This window comes from Festucalex cinctus, chromosome 12 (genome assembly GCF_051991245.1).
Source record: "Festucalex cinctus isolate MCC-2025b chromosome 12, RoL_Fcin_1.0, whole genome shotgun sequence".
In the NCBI taxonomy this organism is placed as follows: domain Eukaryota; kingdom Metazoa; phylum Chordata; class Actinopteri; order Syngnathiformes; family Syngnathidae; genus Festucalex; species Festucalex cinctus.
This window is the reverse complement of record NC_135422.1, coordinates 19,946,127-19,968,626: the sequence shown is the minus strand read 5'-3', so window position 1 is coordinate 19,968,626 and position 22,500 is coordinate 19,946,127. Positions and strand designations below refer to the sequence as shown.

At 38.0% G+C, this 22,500-nt stretch overlaps 2 protein-coding genes across 9 annotated transcripts in view; both read right to left on the bottom strand.

Annotated features, from left to right (window-relative positions):
* hectd1 (HECT domain containing 1) overlaps positions 1-2,938 on the bottom strand; it is a 49,881-nt gene extending 46,943 nt beyond the window's left edge. For both annotated transcript variants that reach the window (XM_077538808.1, XM_077538809.1), the window contains exon 1: positions 2,705-2,938. The gene's annotated coding sequence lies outside the window, so the exon portion shown is untranslated. The remainder of the gene's footprint in view (positions 1-2,704) is intronic.
* A 3,469-nt stretch (positions 2,939-6,407) lies between these two features.
* The window catches only part of heatr5a (HEAT repeat containing 5a), a 42,247-nt gene continuing 26,154 nt past the window's right edge, over positions 6,408-22,500 (bottom strand). For 6 of the 7 annotated variants that reach the window (XM_077538701.1, XM_077538706.1, XM_077538703.1 and 3 more), the window contains 18 exons: positions 21,735-22,169; positions 20,448-20,626; positions 20,310-20,378; positions 19,009-19,188; positions 18,759-18,948; positions 18,583-18,687; positions 17,423-17,557; positions 16,408-16,535; positions 16,185-16,332; positions 14,955-15,128; positions 13,328-13,429; positions 13,145-13,228; positions 11,783-11,995; positions 11,556-11,704; positions 10,021-10,128; positions 9,824-9,926; positions 8,482-8,635; positions 6,408-7,375 (listed from right to left, as the gene is read on the bottom strand). In XM_077538701.1, coding sequence (XP_077394827.1) covers positions 7,222-7,375; positions 8,482-8,635; positions 9,824-9,926; positions 10,021-10,128; positions 11,556-11,704; positions 11,783-11,995; positions 13,145-13,228; positions 13,328-13,429; positions 14,955-15,128; positions 16,185-16,332; positions 16,408-16,535; positions 17,423-17,557; positions 18,583-18,687; positions 18,759-18,948; positions 19,009-19,188; positions 20,310-20,378; positions 20,448-20,626; positions 21,735-22,169 — 2,810 coding nt within the window. In that variant the 3' untranslated portion in view covers positions 6,408-7,221. Of the gene's footprint in view, positions 7,376-8,481; positions 8,636-9,823; positions 9,927-10,020; positions 10,129-11,555; positions 11,705-11,782; positions 11,996-13,144; positions 13,229-13,327; positions 13,430-14,954; positions 15,129-16,184; positions 16,333-16,407; positions 16,536-17,422; positions 17,558-18,582; positions 18,688-18,758; positions 18,949-19,008; positions 19,189-20,309; positions 20,379-20,447; positions 20,627-21,734; positions 22,170-22,500 lie in introns of those variants that run through there. The other variant, XR_013287538.1, reaches the window with a different exon arrangement.

Here is a 22,500-nt window from a genome sequence, read left to right as displayed (position 1 = left end):
ACTTTCATCATGGCCGACAAATGGGCAGTGTGGCATGCTGGGACTTTTGGACGCGGGCTTAGTTGATTGCGGGCCAATTACAAGCTCGTGCCCGCAAGATCAGCAACAAAACAGATCCGATTATCAGCAACGCTGGCAGATGCCAAGAAACCCTTTTTTGCTTTTTCCAATTTCAAACATTTGAAGTCAAAGCACGAACAAATGATCCCAAATAATACTAGAAAATTAATATAAGAACTAGGGCTGCTCAATTATGGGAAGAAAAAAAAAAAAATCATCCCGATTATTTTAGCAATAGTTGAAATCACGATTATTCAAGAAAATGTTGACATTTAAAAATGGGACCAATTAAAAGTTCCTTTTGGACTAAACAGAATTTATAATTATATATATTTATAATAATATATATTTATTTATGTTGGCAAAAACTTGAAGTTTGAGTGCTCTGTGCAGTAGCATGATCATTTTTTTTTGTGGTATAGAACAAGAAAATGTTTCCTCATTTAAAAAATAATAATAATATGACAACAATAAAACACTAATTATGTAAGTTCCTGTTGGATGAAACAATTAAATGAGATATTTTAAAATTTAAAAAAAAAAAGGTGCAAATGTATACATTTAAAGTTTTTTGTTTGTTTGTAGTTAGTATGAATAATCTTGTTTTTCTGATTATGCTGATTTTGTAATTGTGGAGTGTAATAATTGAAATTGTAATTGGATTTCAATTAATTGCACAGCCCTAATATGAACTTATTTTTATTCAAGAAATGTTGATAAACATTAAAAATATTCCATGTAATGTCTTATTTTGAAGAGCTGATCGATGATGTCGATCAATCGGGCAAATGAAGATAATACAGATAATCACCAATTTTGCATAAAATGCAAAATATGCCGATCAGATCAGTGAAAAGTCTACTCAATAACGACAATTTCACAATATTCTACAAAACAAAAAAAAACAAAAAAATCCTGGAAATCTGCACTTGCTTCAACAATTGACATCAATCAATCAATCATGTCTAGTCAACCATTCAGAATACAACAGCTTTTTGTTTCCATCCATCCTTTTTCTTGACCGCTTCTTCCTAACAAGGGTCGCGGGGGGTGCTGGAGCCTATCTCAGCTGGCTTTGGGCAGTAGGTACACCCTGAACTGGTTGCCAGCCAATCACAGAACAGCTTTTTGTTTATAATTTAATTTGCTTCATACATCTCCTATACTCGAGCAGGATTACACATTTTTCTTTTATTGGAATGTATTAACCTATTGTATCTAGGGGTGCAACGATCACAATTTTCCGGCCGATCACCGATCTTTTAAAAAGTCTGACCTGCCAGTCACAATTTTTGCCACTACCGATTCCCCCCCCCCATTACAAGCAGCATATACCTTCAGTGTTCCAATCTTGTTTTATTGGAGAACATTGAACAATATCAGCAAAATAATACAAATGCACATGAAGTAGTTCTCTCGAATAAAAGTGAAAATCCGATTCGTTATCTCAGCAAAAGAGGACAAGGGAATTGGTGGAAAAGATCAGTTTATTTTGAAGGGATCAGCCGATCACCTTTCTTCCAAAATTAAGGAAATCGGGGCCGATAATTCCGCCAGCCGATCGATCGGTGCACCCCTAATTGTATCAATATTGAAATAAGTCAAAAGATACATTAAGAATAAGGTGTAGGACTAGATGAGTTTTCAAGTTCTTCCTATACTCCCTTTGAACATTAAACTGTCACTAATTTATAAGTTTCTTCTTTCTTTTAAATTTTTCTTTTCTGCTACTTATTTATGTTTATAGTTTATATGTTTAATAAACAAACAAACAAAAGACAACAATGCTGATCTAGCTTTGGAATTTTACGCTCGCTTGCAAACAATCTCCACAAGGACTTCAAATCACCTGATCGAATCAACTTGATGAGCTTAAGTGTTCTAATAATAATAATAAAAATAATGATAAATTGTTCAGTGTCGGGGAAGCCCCCCAACCCACCCCCCACACACACTGAGATAGCAGAATTTCATCATGACCCCCAACACCACCCCCCCAACGAGACTCGACTATTGGTCGCAAACAAGCGCTAGCTTTAGCATGTTAGCATCTCAGCCTGCTAGGCCGCTAGCTAGCGCCAACTAAAAAAAAAACAACAACACTACGGCTAAATTATGTCATGTCACGCTGCTTAATTAAATCCCGAGTACTGAAAACACTTGACACAACCAACGAGGGCAAGAGAACAGCTTTAAAAATGTGTTTCCAGGCGCTTTTGACGGCCTAATTGTCTTATGTTAGCCGGTTAGCTAGCTGGCTAGCTAGCACCAGGCTAGCTTAACCAGCAGTAAGCCGACTTAACACATTTTTCTACATTGCCGCCTAACAATTTGTCGTATTCGTGACTCAAATCCACGTTGGCGTTTTACCGAATCCGTCGACGCAGAAAACGACGTCGCCCGTGACGAAGGCGACAAGTTCCGCTCGCTCGCTCGGCGGTAGCTAGCGGTCACCCCCAAGCCAAGCCGCAGGACGAAAACACGCGCGGCCTCCGACTCGAGAGCGGAGCCTCTGGCCTCGAGTTCCGAGAGAGGCGGCAGGCCGCGACGCAAGCCGCGGGATGGCGGGACACTGAGTCGGCCCGGTCCCCGGATGATGATGATGATGATGATGATGATGATGATGATGATGAGAAACACTCACCCTGGCTCGCCTTGGCGTGTCGTGGGGAAGGGGGGAGGGGGTTTATCGTTCCGTTCCGCGGCTGGGAAAAAAAGAAAGAAAAAAAAAAGTATCACCGACGCCGGTGGGTCGCGTCCATTTCCAGCGAGGAGGTCCGAAAGAAGTCAGAGTGGACCGAGCGGACGCCGCAAATTCACACACAAGTTGACGCGCACACACCGGGAAGAAGAAATGGAGTGGACCCACGGGCCGTGTGGGACGTTCAGGTACCACTCGGAAATATGAAATTCGCAGACGAATCACCGATTTCAATGTTTCTTCATTTTGTATTAATTTGTCTCAGACATGTATTTGTCGAGGCGAGTTTTAATACGCGATATTGATAAACATGTAACAATAGTTGTGTTTTGTTTGACGTAAACGTGAACTGGTTGGGAACTTGGGATTAATAATAACAGTGGTCAACAAAAAAAAAAAATTGCAAAAATTGTATCGAATCGGTCATAACAACTAATGCAACAGAAAATGAAAAGAAATTGGCCAGTGTAATTAAAATTATTATTTTTTTAATTTTAAATTTCAATTAAAATTTGTAATTATTTCAAGTAAAAAAAAAATTAGGCCAGTAATTGATAGCCATCCAGAGATATTTAACCAAAAAATTTTTTTTCATAATGGTAACGACATTTATCATATATTTGATGCACTTGGCTGTCCTCCATTTAAATTTCATTAGTTGGACTCAACTGTTTTACTTTCATATTGTGTATTGTATTACTAATGTGTAAACTGGAATTAAGAGAGATTTGTATAAAATCAATAATAAAATCAACCATTTTTAAAAATTGTATTATTTTTAGTGCAAAAAAAAAAAAGGTCAGCATTCTGTTGAAGTAATTCAAACAATAAAATACAGCAATTATTATTAGCCACGTAGTGTATTATCTTATTTATTAGCGAAGTCATTTTTAACTTCCATCCATCCATCCATCCATTTTCTTGACCGCTTATTCCTCACAAGGGTCGCGGGGGCTGCTGGCGCCTATCTCAGCTGGCACTGGGCAGTAGGCGGGGGACACCCTGGACTGGTTGCCAATCAATCGCAGGGCTTTTTAACTTCCATAATATCAATAAAAAAAGATACCAATGTGCTTAATATAAACTAAAAAATAAAGTACTTAATAATATTCATTAAAAAATACCAATGTGCTTAATATCAATAAAAAAATATCAATGTGCTTATTAATATCAATAAAAAATACCAATGTGCTTATTAATATCAATAAAAAATACCAATGTCTTTAATAATATCAATTAAAAAAATACTAATGTGCTTAATAGTATCAATAAAAAAATTACCAATGTCCTTAATATCAATAAAAAAATACTAATGTGCTTAATAATATCAATAAAAAAATACCAATGTTCTTAATATCAATAAAAAAAATACCAATGTTCTTAATCATATCAATAAAAAAAATACCAATGTTCTTAATCATATCAATTTAAAAAAAAATACCAATGTCCTTAATATCAATAAAAAAAAATACCAATGTGCTTAGTAATATCAATTAAAAAATACTAATGTGCTTAATATCAATAAAAAAAAATACTAATGTGCTTAATGTCAATTAAAAAAAATACAAATATACTTAATATCAATAAAAAAAATACCAATGTCCTTAATAATATCAATTACAAAAATACTAACGTGCTTAATAATATCAATTTAAAAAAATAATAATGTGCTTAATAATATCAATAAAAAAATACAAATGTACTTAATATCAATAAAAAAAATACCAATATCCTTAATAATATCCAAAAAAAAATACCAATGTGCTTGTGATTTGACTTTATTTTTTGTTTTGGAGCTATGAGAGGCTAACTTGAACAGAGACTGATTTAAAACTTGAAGTGGCAATTAAAAAGTGATGAAATGACAGAAAGTGTTATGTTCAAAGGAAGAAATATTGTGAGACGACATAAATTCATTTCTTGGAAAGTTGACAAAGTGATGAGAAACCAAAGCCAAAATTCAAAAAGTTGACTTCCTCAGCTGTTCATTTTCCAACTTTATTTCAGTCTGGTGCAAAAAAAATAAATAAATAATAATAATAATAATAATGCGTTCTTGTTGATGATTTTTTTTTTTTTTTTTTTTGTGTTGATGGAGTAAAAAGTGCAGCTGGTGAAAAATGTTCCTTGTGGGCCATTCGAGCGTCCCAGTTGTTTCATGTTGCCACGAGTAGTGTTGCAAAAGTCCAAATGGACAGACTTTGCCGTGTCAGCAGCACAAGGTCACTGACACGCAAGTTTCAAAAAATAAAAATAAAAAAATAGAAAAATCATGTTTTGTTTGTTTTTTTTCCGCTTTTTCATGGCCGGTCCGTCACATGATTATCAAAATCCGACATCATGCTCCGCCCACATTAAATGGCAGAGGGCAAATGTGCAGATGGGAGGAGCTATGGGTGCCCCATTTCTCTTGATGAAAAAAATAAATAAATTAGCATGCGCTTGTATACGAAAGTCTGTGGCCTTACCCAATTCTCTTATACCATTTTTCTTCATTATTATTTTAAATATATATATTTTTTTATTAGGGCCCGAGCAGCGACCGCTGCGAGGTCCCTATTGTTTTTGTAAAAATTATTATTATTATATATTGAATTTTTATTTGTATATTTTATGTTGTTTTTTTTTTGTTTTTTTGTTTTTTTAGGGGGGATTGAAAAAAAAAAATCCAATGTATCTGATTGATATGATTTTTGCTATTTTGTTCCCGATCCGATGTAAATAGTGGGGGTTGACTGTAAAATATAACTCAGCACCCCCCCAATTTATTTATATATTTATTTATTTTTAATGAAACTCCTGTAGGAATGAAAAATTCATGAGTGATTTTTTTTTTGTTTTGGCGGGGCGGGGCGGGTTTAAAAAAAATAAATAAATAAATACAATTTATTTGATTGATATATGATTTTTGCAATTGTGTTGCCAATCCCCAGCATATAGTGGGGCTCGAGTCGACTATAATATATCTCAGCACCCCCCGAAAAAAATGTAAAAATCAAACTACTTTCGGAACGAATAATTCAAAATGAGTGTTTTTTTTGTTTTGTTTTGTTTTTTTGAGAGTGTTGGAGAGGCCGAAATGTACACCAGTAAACACGTCTTAACAATTTTCAACTCGAGTGGTATCCATCCACTTTTGGATCGAACCTGCAACCCACATCTCGGGCTTGTGAGGGCAGAGCGCCCGAGCTAAAATCCTCGGCCGCTAGTTAAAGGGATACTTTACTTATTTAGCCATTTTTGGCAGTCAAACGTGAATATTTTGTCTATAATAAATTTGATATTTTCATTATTTTTCACGTACAATTAGTACCTTTAAAAACACATTTTGCAACTTGACGTGACGACGGCAAATGACATCACAAGGGCTCAGGTAACCAATCACAGCTCAGCTTATGAATGTCACATGACCAAACCTAGAAAACAGGTGAGCTGTGATTGGTTACCTGAGCCCTTGTGATGTCATTTTCAGTCGACAGCAAGTTGCAAAATGTGTTTTCAAAGGTACTAATTGTACGTGAAAAATAATGAAAGTATCAAATTAATTATAGACAAAATAGGAACTTTTTATTGCTATAATGGGCTAAATAAGTGAAGTATCCCTTTAGTGATAAGCAGCCTATAGAACAGGGGTGTCAAACATAAGGCCCGGGGGCCGGATTAGGCCCGCAATGGGGTTTAATCCGGCCCGCGAGATGGTTTTGTAAAGTAAAAAAAAAAAAAAAAAAAAGACTGTCGGCCCAATTAATCAGCCGGCCACAATCAAAGCTTATAAATTCATAATTACACAAGTAAGTCTCAGTTGAGCAATGCATCTTGTACATGGAATTGCTCTGAATGTCGTTATTTTAAACACAATTTAAAGTTAGTTTGTTTAAAAAATAAAAACATGAATCAAACACAAACATGCTGAATAAGACACATTCAACTACACATATGACAAGGATTAACGTCCTTATAACTTCATTAACGGCACCTGGCACACAATCAGTGAACAATATACAGTTTTATGCAAAAAAGATTTAGGACAATATTTGTACAGATGCGCCCCACAATTTAGGGCTGGCCCACAAATAGCGAAAATCTGCATGTAATTGACGGCAATGTTTTAAAAATTATTTTACAATTTTACCGATCCGGCCCACTTGCGAATATATTTTCCTCCATGTGGCCCCTGAGCTAATATGAGTTTGACACCCCTGCTATAGAAGGTCCGTAAAGTGAGCTTTTACTAACCTACGACTGGCAAAGTGGCATCCGTTGCACGCCGTTGGCAAAATGCGAGCGTTTCCGAATATGGTGAATCTCTGAAGAGGGTGAAGGAATAACGGTCAACGCAGCAATTGTAAGACAACTAGTCTCCTTTCCAAAACGGGATGCTGGTGCAGTTTTTCCCGGTGAGAGCGCATGGCCGCACGTCCTGTTTGGAGACACATGGCAGGAAGGGGAGGGGCGCGTCTTCACAGGAAGTTGGTTTTGAGCGTGATGCTGGGCGATGACTTGGCCGAACCGCAGGCAGCTGGCGCCGCCGCGCTACCTTTAGCGCTCTCCTGGCTTCCCTTGAGGGCGGCTTCCAGCCGGGACTTGAGGTGAGGGTGCGTCGACACCACAGACCTGATGATTCAAAATGGCATCGGGCAGAGACAACAGTTGGTGTTGACTCGTTAGCAATTTGCTTGATGTATTTCATCACAATTAAACAATTCATTATTATTAACTATTAATTATTTATATATATATATATATATATATATATATATATATATATATATATATATATATATATATATATAATTATTAAATGTAATAATATTTATAGCATAACTATATAATATATTATTATTAACTGTTAATTAATTATTATTAATTGTTACATACACTATATATATATATATATATATATTTTATATATAATATATTAGATTTATATATTAGTAGTTATTTTATATAATAATCATATATATATATATATATATATATATATAAATCGATTCATTTATTAATCGAATTGAATCGATATTAATATCCAAAAATCAATTTTACTTAAATTAGAAACGAAGAAGAAGGGGAAAAGGCAGTTATAGCCCACATGCCGTTTTTGTGGGAAAAGGCACAATACAAAATTAATAAATGTTTAAACAAAAAACAAAAACAAAAAAAGACACTTGAAAGTCTCTATTTGTCATTTTGTCTTGCAAAGCAGACTGGAGTAGATCATGACAATGTTGTGCATATCTGAAAATCGAAGCAGAAATAATTTGTCAATCAAATCATTTTGATTCGGAAATCGATTCTGAATCGAATCGTAGTTCCACAAATCGTAATCAAATCGTGGAACAGTCCAAGATTCCCAGCCCTAATATTTATAAATATATATCATTTCTATATATAATATATATTATATTATTTATTTATACATATTTATATATATATATATATATATATATATATATATATATATATATATATATATATATATATATATATATATAAATTATTTGTAATTATTATTATATATAAAATAATATGTATAATATAAATATAAATATATAAATATATATATATATATAAATATATAAATATAAATATATAATAATTCTATTATTATTATTAACTATGAATTTTTATTAACAATTCAAATGAATACAATCAGATGATGATGATAAAAGAGGTTTTGATGATTTGTGTGCCTAAAAAACAACAACAAAAAAACAAGTCACCTGAAGACAGCTGAGTGCTGGGGTCCCAAGCGCATGAGGTCCTTGAGCGCCGCCTGGTGGAGCAAGAGAGACGGCTCGGGCGCCGAGCTCAGCGCATTCTCGTCCAACAGAAAAGAGATGAGCAGACGAAACAAGATGGCCACCAGCGGAGGACCTGCCAGAGCAACAAAACAAAAAAATCGTCTTTCACTACTACGTATCATCGTTCACATCAATAGTAGGGCTGGCTTGGAAAAAAAAAATTAAAATAATTGAATAATCAATTTTTCTTTTCGAGCCTGATCTCAATTCATAAAACCATGAGTTGATTATTTTAATATCTCTTTTTCACATAAATTTATAAGGAATATTTAAAGGCCAAGTTTTTTGTATTTTACAGTTTTATTAAAATTGACTGTTTACATCAATTTAAAACTATTTTTTATTAAAAAAAAAATTATATATTTTTTTCCCATAAATTTATAAGGATTATTTAAAGGCCTTTTTTTTTCTTTTTCTTTTTTTTTTTTTGTATTTTACTGTTTTCTTGACATTTAATGTTCACATGAATTTAAAAGTATTTTCATACATTTATGAAAGAACTGACTTATTGTACTTTAAGGCATTAAGGCAATTCAGAATTGTTTTTATTGATATTGAAAATGATTGAGTTAGAATGATGTAAATATTTTCATCTCATCCTTGCTGATGTCAATGTTTGTGTAACACTTCAATGATTATCACACTAAATCATTGAAATAGTTACTGCCTCTGCTAGATGTCTTTGTTTGTAGATTTTTTTAATTATTTATTATTAGTTTATTTTATTTTTTATTTTATTTATTTTTTAGTTTATTTTATTTATTTTTTTATTATTATGTTATTATGTTCTAATTTATTATTATTATTATTATTATGTTATTATGTACTAATTTATTATTATTATTATTATTATTATATTTTATTATTTTATTATTTATTTATTATGTATTTATTTATCTTTTTAAATTCATCAATATTGGATTGAAGCAAAGTGAATATAATTGGAAAAAAAATCGAAATTGAATCGAACCGAACTCTCGTGAATCGAAATTGAATCAGTTGAATCACTGATTGATTAGCAACTTGGGAAGGAGTGATTGATATTTTGACGATATACTTGACTGGCTGAAACTTGGCTGAAACAATTCATCGAATACTCAACTACACGATCATGGGACGTTTATGTAGTCATGAGTGAAACGACAAATAGTCTTGCAACACTACTCGGACACTATAAAACCCCAAAAAGTCAAAACCATCCTACTGAATGAAGAGAAATTGATGAGTGCAAGTGAGCCAAGTTGTTGCTCTGGAAACTTACGGCGGTCGGCGTCGGCCGCCTGCAGCAGAACCTCGAACGCGGCCACGGCCTCCAGAACGGACCGCAGCTCCTCCTCACTTTGAGGCCGGCGCCTCTCCACCTTCTGTGGGGCGAACAAACGCAGGTTCTGCCGTCAAACCTCGTTAACCTCGGTTGGCGACCCTGATCGAGGGCAAGTGGGCGGGGTCGCGACATACCTGAAGGAATTTGAGCAGCGGCGTCGCCAGTGCGCGGATGTGCGGCACAGAAACGTCCGGCGGCGCCCCGAAGAGCAGCGACAGCAGATGGAAACAACCAGAGGACACCTGCACAACAACAACAACAAAAATTAATTCAGTCGCTGCTGGTCATTGCAAGAGGAATCTGGTTTGAAAATTGGAAGAGCAAGGTTTGAGCACTACAGAAGTAAGGTTTTATAATTTATGTTTTATATATATTTTTCATTTTATTCTTACTTATTTATTTTAATTATTTTTATTTTTATATTTTTCTACATTTTTATATTTTACTAGAGTAAGGTTTTAATACAACATCAATATGATTGGAAAATTATAGGAGTAAGGTTTTAATATTTTGAGAGGAAGATTTTATATTTTATGTTTTAGATTTTTTAAATATATTTTCATTTTTTAATATATTTTATTTTATTTTATTTACTTTTTATATAGATATATATTTTTAAATATTTTAATACTTTATGTTGAAAGGTGATTAGAGTAAGGTTTTAATACAACAACAATATGATTGGAAAATTATAGGAGTAAGGTCTTATTATTTTGAGAAGAATATTTTATATTTTATATTTTTTACATCTATTTATTATTTTTTTATTTTGATTTTTATTATATTTGTATATTTTATGTTTAATGTGATAAAAGTAAGGCATTAAAAATGTTTATAACCATAGTATGGTTTTAACGTGATAAGTTTAAGACATTTAAAAAAAAAAGAAAAGAGAAAAAAAAGTTGATTTATGAGATAAGTGTAAGGAATGAAAAGAGTATGTTTATGAAAGAAAAAAAATAAGGTTTCAACTAGTGTTGTTCCGATACCAGTATGCCGATACTGAATTAAAACAGTGGTATCGGTATCGGTGACTACTCACAAGTAACATGCCGATACCATTAATTCCAATTCTAATATAGGATTTTGGATGCAGCATCTTGTGTCTTGCTGGTGCACGACATTCACTGGTATGTGACATGTTCACTGCATGCCGATCTAAGATATCCTATTGGCCCTTGAATGCTCTGAATAATTAGCAGGACAGCTTTTTCATGTTGAGGAAAAAAAAACTTAAGTAGTGGTATAGTATCGGTATCGGCCGATACTGCAAAGCTGGGTATCGGTATCGGGGGCCAAACAACGGTATCGGAACAACACTAGTTTCAACGTTATAAACTAATCAAATAAAAACTCAAAAAAATAAATTAAAAAACAATTAAAGAATAAACTAAAATAAAAAATAAAAATAAAAAATAAAAAAATAAACTAAAAGAAAAAAGAAAAAATAATTAAAAACAAACTAAGATAAAAAAAATACAAATAAATAATAATAAAAATATTTAAAAACAAACTAAAATAAAAAAAATAAAAGTAAAAATAATAATCAAATAATAAACTAAAATAAGAAAAGTAATAAAATAAAAAAAACTAATAATTCTAAAGAAAATAAACTCAAATGAAAGTAAAGAGTGTTGTCAAAGTGTGAAAAGAAGTTTGTTTTGCTGACGTGCGCGTCCTTGTGCTCGATGGCGTCGCGGAAGTGCCGCAAGGTGAGCGCGCGCAGAGCCGCCGGCGCCGCCCACACGTCGGGCCCGCCGGCCAGCAGGAAGAGCGACAGCGCCGTCAGCAGGGTGGCCTCGTCCGCAGTGCCCCCACCTGGACGCCGCACACACACACACGCACACGCAGTCAGCTGAGTGCACGTGCGCGCGCACGCTCACACGCGCGTCACACCTGTGTCCCACATGTCGAGCAGCGTGCGAAGCGCCGAGCGCACCACGCTCTTCCAGGCGTCGCCGCTTTTCTCCCGGCAACTCGGCCCCGGCGCCAACACCGTCTCCAGCGCCCGCAGGAGCGCCCGCGACACCCCGGCCGCGCCTGCGCCGGGGTCCCGACCCGAGCCCGCCTCCGGTGACTCCGGGGGTCGCACAAGGAGGTCACGCGTCGCTAAAAAAACAAACATTAAAAACTCACGCACACATATCGACAAGAATTGAAATCACGATTATTCAAACGATTATTTTTTATTTATTTTTTTGGTACAAAACAAGGACATGTTTACACATTTTAAAATATTAAGACCAATTAAAAAAAATAGAAACACTATAATTATGTACGTTCCTTTTGGGCCAAACAAAATTTATCATAATATATATTTATTTATTTATGTTGGCAAAAACTTGAAGTTGGAGTGCAGTAGGACGATCATTTCTGTTTTGGTACAAAACAAGAAAACGTTTAAATGTAAAAAAATAAATAAATACAAATAAAAAATATGAAGACAAATAAAATTCTTTGAAACACTAATTATACAAGTTCAGAAATTATTATTTTAAAATTGTGTTTTATTTATTTTAAAAATGTAAAAAGGTGCAAATTTATCAATTTAAACAACTCAAAAATTGGCATTAATCATCTTTTTTTAATGATTATGCTGATTTTGTAATTGTGGAGTGTAATCATTGAAATTGAAATTGAATTTCGATCGATTCATTACATAGCCCTAGCTCACAATAACGATTATCCCATGATATGACGATACCGTAATTATCAATATATTTGGTCAGGTCATGAATCCACGATAATTTACGAAAAAACTACTCAAGACATAAACTGATGGGGGTTTTTTAAAATTTATTTTTGTACTATTTTATAAACTGTGATACAATTTTTTTGTGTAAAATAAAATTACTTAAATATTAAATCCAATGAAATCAATATTAATATTCCTCAGAAATTGTGTGCTTCAAAAAGTCCAATCATAAAACATGTTTTAAAAGCTTAAAATTGAAGATATAATACACATTTTTTATAGAATCGTATGCAAAAGTAAATGCAAACTGATGATTCTTCTTCTTCGCCTGAAGACTTGCGTCCATTTCCCCACCACTCTAATGAGGCGCTCCCCCGAGTGGCCCACCAAGTAATTGCTCAATAAGTCATCAACAATGGAGCCGTTTTTGTGTCTGTATATTAACTCCAAATATCGCCATACTTGCGTGGGCGTATCGCTAATCTATCAGGGGACAAAGTATCACGATTTATCGCGATATTGTCACACTCCTACATATCATACTCAGAGTGCGTGCGTGTTACCGTGGCGTGGGTGGGGCTGTGTGATGATCTCCCGGAGCACCCCCAGCAGCAGGTAGAGGATTGTGGGTAGGATGGACACACTTCCTGCACAACAGACAACCCAATCAAACGCTTTTTATTTTTATTTTTTTTTGATCGGCCGCTCCCGATGATGATATCACGAGGGCGTGTCGCTCGTGTCACCTTGGGGCGAGCAGATGGACGGCAGCTGAGAGAGGATGCGCAAGGCCGACGACAGCAGATGACAGTCGACGTCGCTCGCGCTCTGCAGCGGGCGGTCGCCACCTGCACGCACGTTACCGTGCATATCAACAACAACAACACAGCAGGGACAAACAAACACGCACACTAGTGATAGACCGATACGTTTTTTTCTCAAGAATGATACAATGCCGATTATGAGTAGACCGATATTTTCAAGCCGATATTTATTTGCATTAAAAGAGAAAATATTAGCGTCAAAAAAAAAAAAAAAGTTTAAATTTTAAAAGGTAAAAAAATTGACAGCTTTGTTTAAATTAATACTTCGGCACATTGAACAATTTCCAGAAGTGAAAAGTTCATATTTTGTCCAGAATAAATTTGATCTCTTCATTATTTTTCATGTACAATTGAAACCTTTCAAAAGTAATTTTTCTACTTGCCGTCGACTGATGATGACATCACCTGTGGTGAGGAAGTAGGTAACGGCCAATCATGGCTCACCTGTTTTCTGCGGTTGGTCATTCAACTGATTGGTCATGAGCATATATATATATATATATATATATATATATATATATATATATATATATATATATATATATATATTAGGGGTGTGAATTGCCTAGTACCTGACGATTCGATTCGTATCACGATTCACAGGTCACGATTCGATTCGATACCGATTAATCCCGATACGAATGGTCACGATTCGATACCGATTAATCCCGATACGAATGGTCACGATTCGATACCGATTAATCCCGATACGAATTTATAAGTCGATTGTTGCGATTTTTTTCCATTCAAATTTAGAAAATACTATCAGTAAATTTGTACATGTACACTGTAAGATTTGTATGAATATATTTATCTAAAACTTGAGGCTTATAACCGTGAGCCACTGTACACAAACAGTTTGCAATCTGTTTCACATTTGAACAGCATTAAAATAAAAATATTAAGGCTTAATGTGCCGTTCATATAACATTCTTCCATGCTCAAGGTGTGAATCCTAAAAAAAAAAAAAAAAAAAAAAAAAAAAAAAAAAAAAAATCAAAAAAAAAAATCAAAAAAAAAAATCGATTCTGCCGATTATTGAATCGATTCGAGAATCGCGCGATGTAGTATCGCGATATATCGCCGAATCGATTTTTTTTTAACACCCCTAATATATATATATATATATATATATATATATATATATATATATATATATATATATATATATATATATATATATATATACATATATATATATATATATATATATATATACACACACATTTACATATATATATATTTAGGATGTATATGTATATATATGTGTGTTCAACGTAAACTAAGGAGTTTATTATTGTTTATTATTGTATCGTATCGTATCGCCAGGTTCACAAAGATACCCAGCCCTAGTCCGTAAAAGGTTTCAAAATATTTTTGCAATTAGTAAAAACTGTGAAGATCTTACAAATCCTGATGAAAAGCCAAAATTTGCTACATTTGCCGCTCAGCGAAACGCCAGCTTTCGGCCTTCAGAAATGTAAAAAGGTCGATGACGGTATTTGTCCAAATATGGATAATGTGTGCACGTGTTTTTTGTGTTGCTGACCAGTGGTGGCGCTGCCAGCCAGTTTGGGGCTGAGCGCCGGCATTTTGCCCATCAGCACCCGTAGGCAGATCTCCAGCGCCCCCAAGACCAACGAGCGTCCCGCCGCCAAAACTCCCGTGTCGCCGCCTTCGCCGAACTCCGGCAACGTCTCCTTCTCCGATGCGCCGTCGTCCGCTGCCGGAACGGCAAAAAAAGTTTGTTAGTTACTTCGTCTTCCCCCTTTCACCATCAATCCACCTCCTCTATTTCATGTGTATCATATATTTTTTTTCCCCCCTCATTAAAATCCTGACGTATATGAACCGACACATGCATTGCACGGATGATCCATTAGAGGGCAGTGTCACGCAGCTCATGGCAACTGAGAAAGGAGAGACACCGAAATCGTGGGAAATGCTCAGATTTTTTGGAAATACTAATATGTTTCATATGTCTGTTTATTCATTATGATATTTTTGACAGTTACAAATGCATGAATTTAAAACATTGTGACCAGATGCATCAAATATGACGCACATCCAAAGTCATATGTGGAGGTTGATTTACAATTTTTTTTTTGTTTGTTTGTTTACTACGCTATTATTTAATACTATTTATTTACTATATTTACTTTATTTAATACTATTTATAAAATCAGACTTTTCAAAAACATTTTTTTTTCAAAAGGACCAATACTCTATTTACAAAAAAATCTGAATTTTTATTGTTATTATTTTTTTAAAGGACCAATACTCCAAAAAAATCTGAATTTTCAAATTATTATAATATTTTTTCAAAAGGAACAATACTATTTACAAAAAAAAGAATTTTCAAAATTGTTTTTTTTTTTCAAAAGGACCAATAAATACTCTATTTACAAAAAAAAAATAATTTTCAAATTTTTTTTTTTTTTTAAAGGACCAATAAATTTACAAAAAAAAAAAGAAAATCAGAATTTTCTAATTATTATTATTATTTTTTTCTAAAAGGACTAATAAATACTCTATTCTCAAAAAATAAATAAATAAATACAAATCAGAATATTCTCTCATATCCAGTATTTCACGGTTCAGGGTTTATAGGGTTAAGTTGCATCTTTACTAGTCGAAAAACATGCATACTGATTTGGTCCCTGCTATTATTTATTAATGAGGGTAAAAAATGAAAATGTGTGAAAAATGTGTGTGTGACGATTGAACTGATTTTTGTTTCGTTTTTGTTGACAAAATGACACACGAGTCAGGGCCTCACCTTCGGCGCTGCGCCGCTTCTCCCTGACGCGCTCCTGCGCGGCGGTCACGACGCCTTCCAACAAATCCATCATGGCCGCCTGCACGCACGCCGTCTCGCGCGTGACCATCAGCCTGTGGAGGACGCTGAGCAGCTCCACGCTCAGCAGCTGCACGCACGCACGCACAAGAAACAGTCAGCGGATGGTGCCGCGCGACGACGAGCGGTTCAAGGGTTGACCCACCTGGTCGCCGGCGATCCTGGCTCGGCTCCAGGGGACGTCCAGCAGCTCCTGCAGGGCTTGCAGGCAGGAAGTGATGTTTTCCGTCTGCTCCTCCGAGTGGGGGGAACACAGGAAGTTCACGCTGAGGCCTGCCGCAAAACACGCGCCAGCGCTCGTCAGTGTGCGGCCAGTCCAGGGTTATTATTATTGTTTTGCAATTTTCATTTTGCTTCATTTTTATTTCGTTTTGTTTTTTAAATGACATTAGTTTTAATTAGATTTCAGGGTGGTTCGGGTAGTTTTATTTAAATGCTTAGTTTCAGTTAGTTTCAGTATTAGTTTTTGTTGTTGTTGTTTTTATGTGTATTACTTGCGCACAATATTTAATAATAAAAAAAAACATGGTAAAATAAAAAAAAAAGACATTTTTTAAATGCTTAGTTTTAGTTTAGATTTAGTTTGTTTCAGTGTTAGTTTTTTTTTTTTGTTCTTTTAAATGTGTATTACTTGCGCGCAATATTTAAAAATAAAACATGGTAAAATAAAAAAGTAATACATTTCTTACCTAGTGTTGCATTTGGGCTGAGTTAAATGAAAAAGCAGGCAAGGCGAGCCAAAAGTCTAGCAGGCAAAATTGTTGCATCGGAGTGACGTCATATGAAGGTGCTTTTCTATTGGCTGCTGCGAAATGACGTCACTTCTTTGTGACACACTTTCAAACGTCCTTATTCCGGCGGTTAATATCAAAATAAATCGACTTCAAATCACAATTAAAATCATCCCCAAAGTCTCATGCATTCAATTAATTACCAAAGACTAAAACATGGAACATTTTTGCTATAATTACACTTAGTTTTGTTAACATAAAATGTCGTTTCAGTTAGTTTTCGTTTTTTAAAAAGCATTTTCATTTTGATTCATTTTGATTTGATTTCGATAATAAAATTGTTTTTTGACTTTAGTTTGAGTTTTTCCGTTAGTTTTTGTGAACTAAAATAATCTTGGCGGCGGGTTCGAGGTTGGGGGGGTGGGTTACCCAGGATGAGGTGCAGCCGCTCCGCGTTGACGTCCTCCGGACTCTGGGCGGCGTCCGCCGGGCCGCTGCGGCCCATGGAGGTGGGCGTGACCGGCCGCGACAGATTGGCGTGGCCATCGTCGCACGTCACAAAACCTGAGGAGGACGCTCAGGTGAGGAGCAAGGAAGGAGGGGGGAGGGAGCAGGAGGCCAAGGAGAACAACGGGTGAGTGAGGACTCTTGATGAGAGGAGGAGAATGGAGGAAGAGATCTCTGGGGGGGAGGAGGAGGAGGGAAAAAGGAGGAGGGAGGAATGAGGGAAAGAGATGGAGGAAGAAGAGTGACAAGGAGGCCAAAGAGAAGGAGAAATCAGGAGGAGGAAGACATGGGAAGAATGAGGATGAGGAGGAGATCTCTGGGGAGGAGGAGGAGGGAAAAAAAGGAGTAGGAAGGAATGGGGATAAGAAAGAGCAGAAGAGATGGAGGAGGAAGAGTAAGAACGAAGGCCAAAGAAAAGGAGAAATGAGGAAGAGGAGGAAGACATGGGAATAGTGAGGAGCAGGAGTAATATACAGGTTGTTACAAAGCACAGGAGTAAGTGAGATCGAGGGAGCAGTAAGGAGGTGTGATGTGGGAAGTGAGGAGTTAGGAGGAGGAGTGAGGAGGAACAGGAGGTTCACTCGGCAGGTAGGAGTGAAGAATGAGGACGACGACGAAAGAGATTGAGAAAAAGGAGACAGATGGGTGAGGAAGGAGTGAAGAGAAGTGGGTGGGGAGGTGATGGGAGGTTGTTGTAGATCAAGACAAATAAAGACAATAAAGACAAAGAGGTGTAAGGAAAAAGAGAAGTATACAGGAGGAAGTGAAATGAGGAGGTGGGAGGCGTCGTATAAAGGAGACGTGAGGACTGAGGAAGAGTGAGGAGGGGGGTAATGAGGAGGAGCAAGAAGTGGAGTAAGAAAAAGGAGGTGTGGGAACGAGGGGTGAGGCGAAAGGAGTGAAAAGGGTTACAAACGGAAGGAGTTGGGAGGCGCACAAGGAGGAGTGTGGCGGAGGAAGGATGCGGGACTGAGGAAAAGAGATAGGGTTGAGTAGGTAGGAGTGAAGTATACAAGAGGAAGAAGACATGGAAGTTGTGTGGGGAAAAGGAGCAATGAGGAGTAGGAGGAGACGGTCCTGACCTGTACTGTGCAGCCAGAGTGCGGTGGCATGCAGGATGGGAGCCCAGGAGGAGGAGTAGTGACTCCTGGCCTGCTTGGCCGTCTCTGCTGTGAAGAAGGAGCCTCCTGTGAGGAGGAGAAGGCGCATGAGGAGGTGTCAAATGTGACCAGTGGGAGTCCCCTCAAGAGCTTCGAACCTGCCGCAGACGCTCGCGAGTCGCCGTCGTCGTCGTCCCGCGTCAGCGTCAGCACGCTGTAGTCCTGCAGCGCCGCCAGCCACAGGCGGCTCAACTGGGGCAGATCCGATTGAACCAGGGCCAGAAGCTCCGCCCCTCCCGACTCCGAGCCTGCCTCCCGTTGGCTCCTCCGGACGGCCGCGATGTAAACCTGTGGGAGGAGCGTTGGTCAGACTAGAACACAAAAGCGGGGCTTGCCTCGGCGGCCTACCTGCGCCCAGGCCTTGAGCACTGCCAGCGTTTCCATGGTGACCGCCGACTCGTTATACGGCGCGCCGCGCGCCAGCCCACCCGCCTGCACCTTGGCCAGCGAGGACGCCAGCAGACCGTGCACGCGGCGCACGTCACGCGCCTCGCTCAGCACACCGCTCGAGATCCACGCGCTGCACACCTGCGCCACCGCATGACATCGTCCAGACAGGTGAGTGAGGAGGACTCGACCGCACGCCAAGCAGGAGGAGGGGAGGAAGAGGAAGAGGAGGATAGAGAGGTGTGAGGATGAAGAGAAATGTGGAAGAGGAGATAAGTGTGGACAATAAAGGAGGAGGAATGAGGAAAAGGGAAGTGTTCAATTGAAGAAGAAGAGGATGAGTGAGGAATGATGAGGAAGAGGAGGAAATGTGAGAAAGAGGAGAATTGAGGATGAGGAGGATGGGTGAGGAACAAAGAAGAGGAGGTCAAGTGAGGAAGATGAGGAAGAGGAGGAAAGTGAGGAAGAGGAGAACCGAGGAAGAGGAGGACGGGTGAGGAAGAGGAGAATTGAGGAACAGGAGCATGGATGAGGAAGAGGAGGCGCAAAGGTGAGGAAGACGAGGAAGAGGAGGATGGGTGCGGAAGAGGAGCAAAGGTGAGGAAGAGGAGAATTGAGGGAGAGGCAGAAAAGTGAGGAAGATGAGGATGGGTGAGGAAGAGGAGAATTGAGGAAGAGGAGGATGGGTGAGGAACAATGAGGAAGAGGAGGAAAAGTAAGGATGAAGAAGATGGGTGAGGAAGAAAAGGAGGAAAGTGAGGAAGAGGGGAACCGAGGAAGAGGAGGAAAAGTGAGGAAGAGAAGAACTGAGGATGAGGAGGATGGGTGAGGAAGAAGAGGAGGTAAGTGAGGAAGAGGAGAATTAAGCAAGAGGAGGATGGGTGAAGAACAATGAGGAAGAAGAGGAAAAGTGAGGAAGATGAGAATTGAGAATGAGGATGGGTGAGGAAGAGAAGGAGCAAAGGTGAGGAAGAGGAGAATTGAGGATGAGGAGGAAGAAGTGAAGAAGATGAAGATGGGTGAGGAAGAGGAGAATTGAGGAAGAGGCGGAAAAGTGAGGAACAATGAGGAAGAGGAGGAAGTGAGGAAGATGTGAGTGAGGAAAGGTGAGGAGGAGGAGGAGAATTGAGGATGAGGAGGAAAGAGTTAAAAAGATGAAGATGGGTGAGGAAGATGAGGATGAATGAGGAAAAGAAGGTGAGGAAGAGCAGGAAGGAAGTGATGAAGAGGAGGGTGGGTGGGCGTGTCCTATCGTATCCCACCTGGCAGGCCTTGGCGATGACATGAGGAGGCGCATCTGCGGCGAAGGCCGGCCTGAGAGCAGCTCCAACCTGCATGCACAAAACACACGCTTGAGCTGCCGTTTGGAGAGCTCGCTCGCTCAGTGGTGTGTGCGTTACATTGGCCTGGTACTGCTGGAGGAGGGCGTGGCCGGGGAAGTCGGGCTCTCCCACATCCTTGAAGGGCGCGATGATGGCGAGCAGCGCATGCAGCCCGGCCAGACGCAGACGCTGGCCGGAGTCCGTGGCCGCCATGAAGGCCACACGCACCAGGTCGCCCAGGTGAAGCACCAGGAAGTCTCACCACAAGAATACAAACATAAACATGAGAAAGGGACATTTTCAAACACTAAATATTTCCTTGGAAATATGCGACGCTACAGAAAAATGAAATTGCGTCAAAGATGGCTGCCGTTGCGTCCAGTTGAAATGTGTCACATGACCAACGAGGGACCAGATTGGCTGGACACACACGAAAAGCTTAACTTGCTTGACTTTTTTTTTTTTTTTTTTTTAAACCATCAAAAATGTCTGACCAATAAAATGTCAACATTGCCACCAAAACATAATTTACCAATAATTGTCCTACTAATAATTAAGTGTTGTTCCGATACCGATACTGGTATCGGCAGAGGTGTCGATACTGCATAAAAACAGTGGTATCGGTATCGGTGAGTACTCACAAGTAACATGCCGATACCATTAATTCCAACGCTAATATAGGATTTTGGATGCAGCATCTTGTCTTGCTCGTGCACAACATTCACTGATATATGACATGTTCACTGCATGCCGATCTAAGATATCCTATTGGCCCTTGAATGCTCTGAACCAATGGCAGGACAACTTTTTTGATGTTGAGGAAAAAAAAACTTTAGTATCGGTATGGTATCGGTCGATACTGAAAAGCTGGGTATCGGAACAACACTACTAATAATAATGTATAATATTAAATTCAATTATTTGAATTTGATTTGATCAATTTAATTTAAATTAATTTAATTTATATTTTTTATAATTCTAATAAATTATATACTGTATATATATATATATATATATATATATATATATATATATATATATATATATGTGTGTGTGTGTGTGTGTGTGTGTGTGTAGATATAATTATAATTATAATTAATTCCTGTAATATTATTATTATTATTATTATTATTATTAATATTATTCATTTGATTTAAAAATAAAATTACATTTAAAATTAAATTTACATTACATTTTAATTAAATTTAATTTAATTAGATTAATTTGAAATTAAAGAAAAGTATTACAATATTATCATTATTAATTTTATATTATTATTATTATTTTTTTTAACCATCAAAAATGTATGACCAAAAAAAAAAAAAAATGTCAACATTGCCACTGAAACGTCAACGCCGTTCTCACCGGCGGATGCGTGCTGGCGTCTCTCCTGCGCCAAGGCCAGGTCAAAGTGGGCGGGGTCTCCTCCCGCCTGGCATTGCGCAATGATGCGACACACACACTCCACGGCGAAGCGGCGCGTGGACCGGCGCAGCGCCGCTAACGGGCCCGCCGACTCCGAACGAGCTCGGAAGGCCGAGGCGTCGTCATCGTCGTTGTCGTGAGCGGCGCCCGGGTCAGCCTCCTCTTCCTCGTCCTCTTGCCCCACCCCCGCGCCGGTGGAGGCGGCCATGACGTCCTTGCACAGCTTGAGCCAGCGTCCCAGGCGGCCGGCGGCGACGCCGGCCGCCATCATGTGGAGCAAAGTCTCCTGGATGTCCTTCCGCAGGCCCGCCTCCGACTCCTGGTCCAGCAAGGAGAAGAGCGCCCCCTCCAGGCCCACCTCCTTTATGGTGATGTCTGGAGAAGGGCGGCAATACTCATCATGAGAGATAGACCAATACGGGGTTTTTTTTCCTGATATTGATTATTTCTAGCCATGGAAACTGATAATAACCGATATTTGGAGTCGATATTCAATTTCAGTAAAAAGGAGAAAATATTGCCATCAACAATTTTTTCAATACAAACTCCAACTATAAACTTTGTTCGAATGTCTCAAATCATGAAATATTATAATTTAGTTAATTCTAATATAATTCATAATTATTAATTCACTGTGATTGGCTGGCAACCAGTTCAGGGTGTGCCCCGCCGGCGCCTACTGCCCAAAGCCAGCTGAGATAGGCTC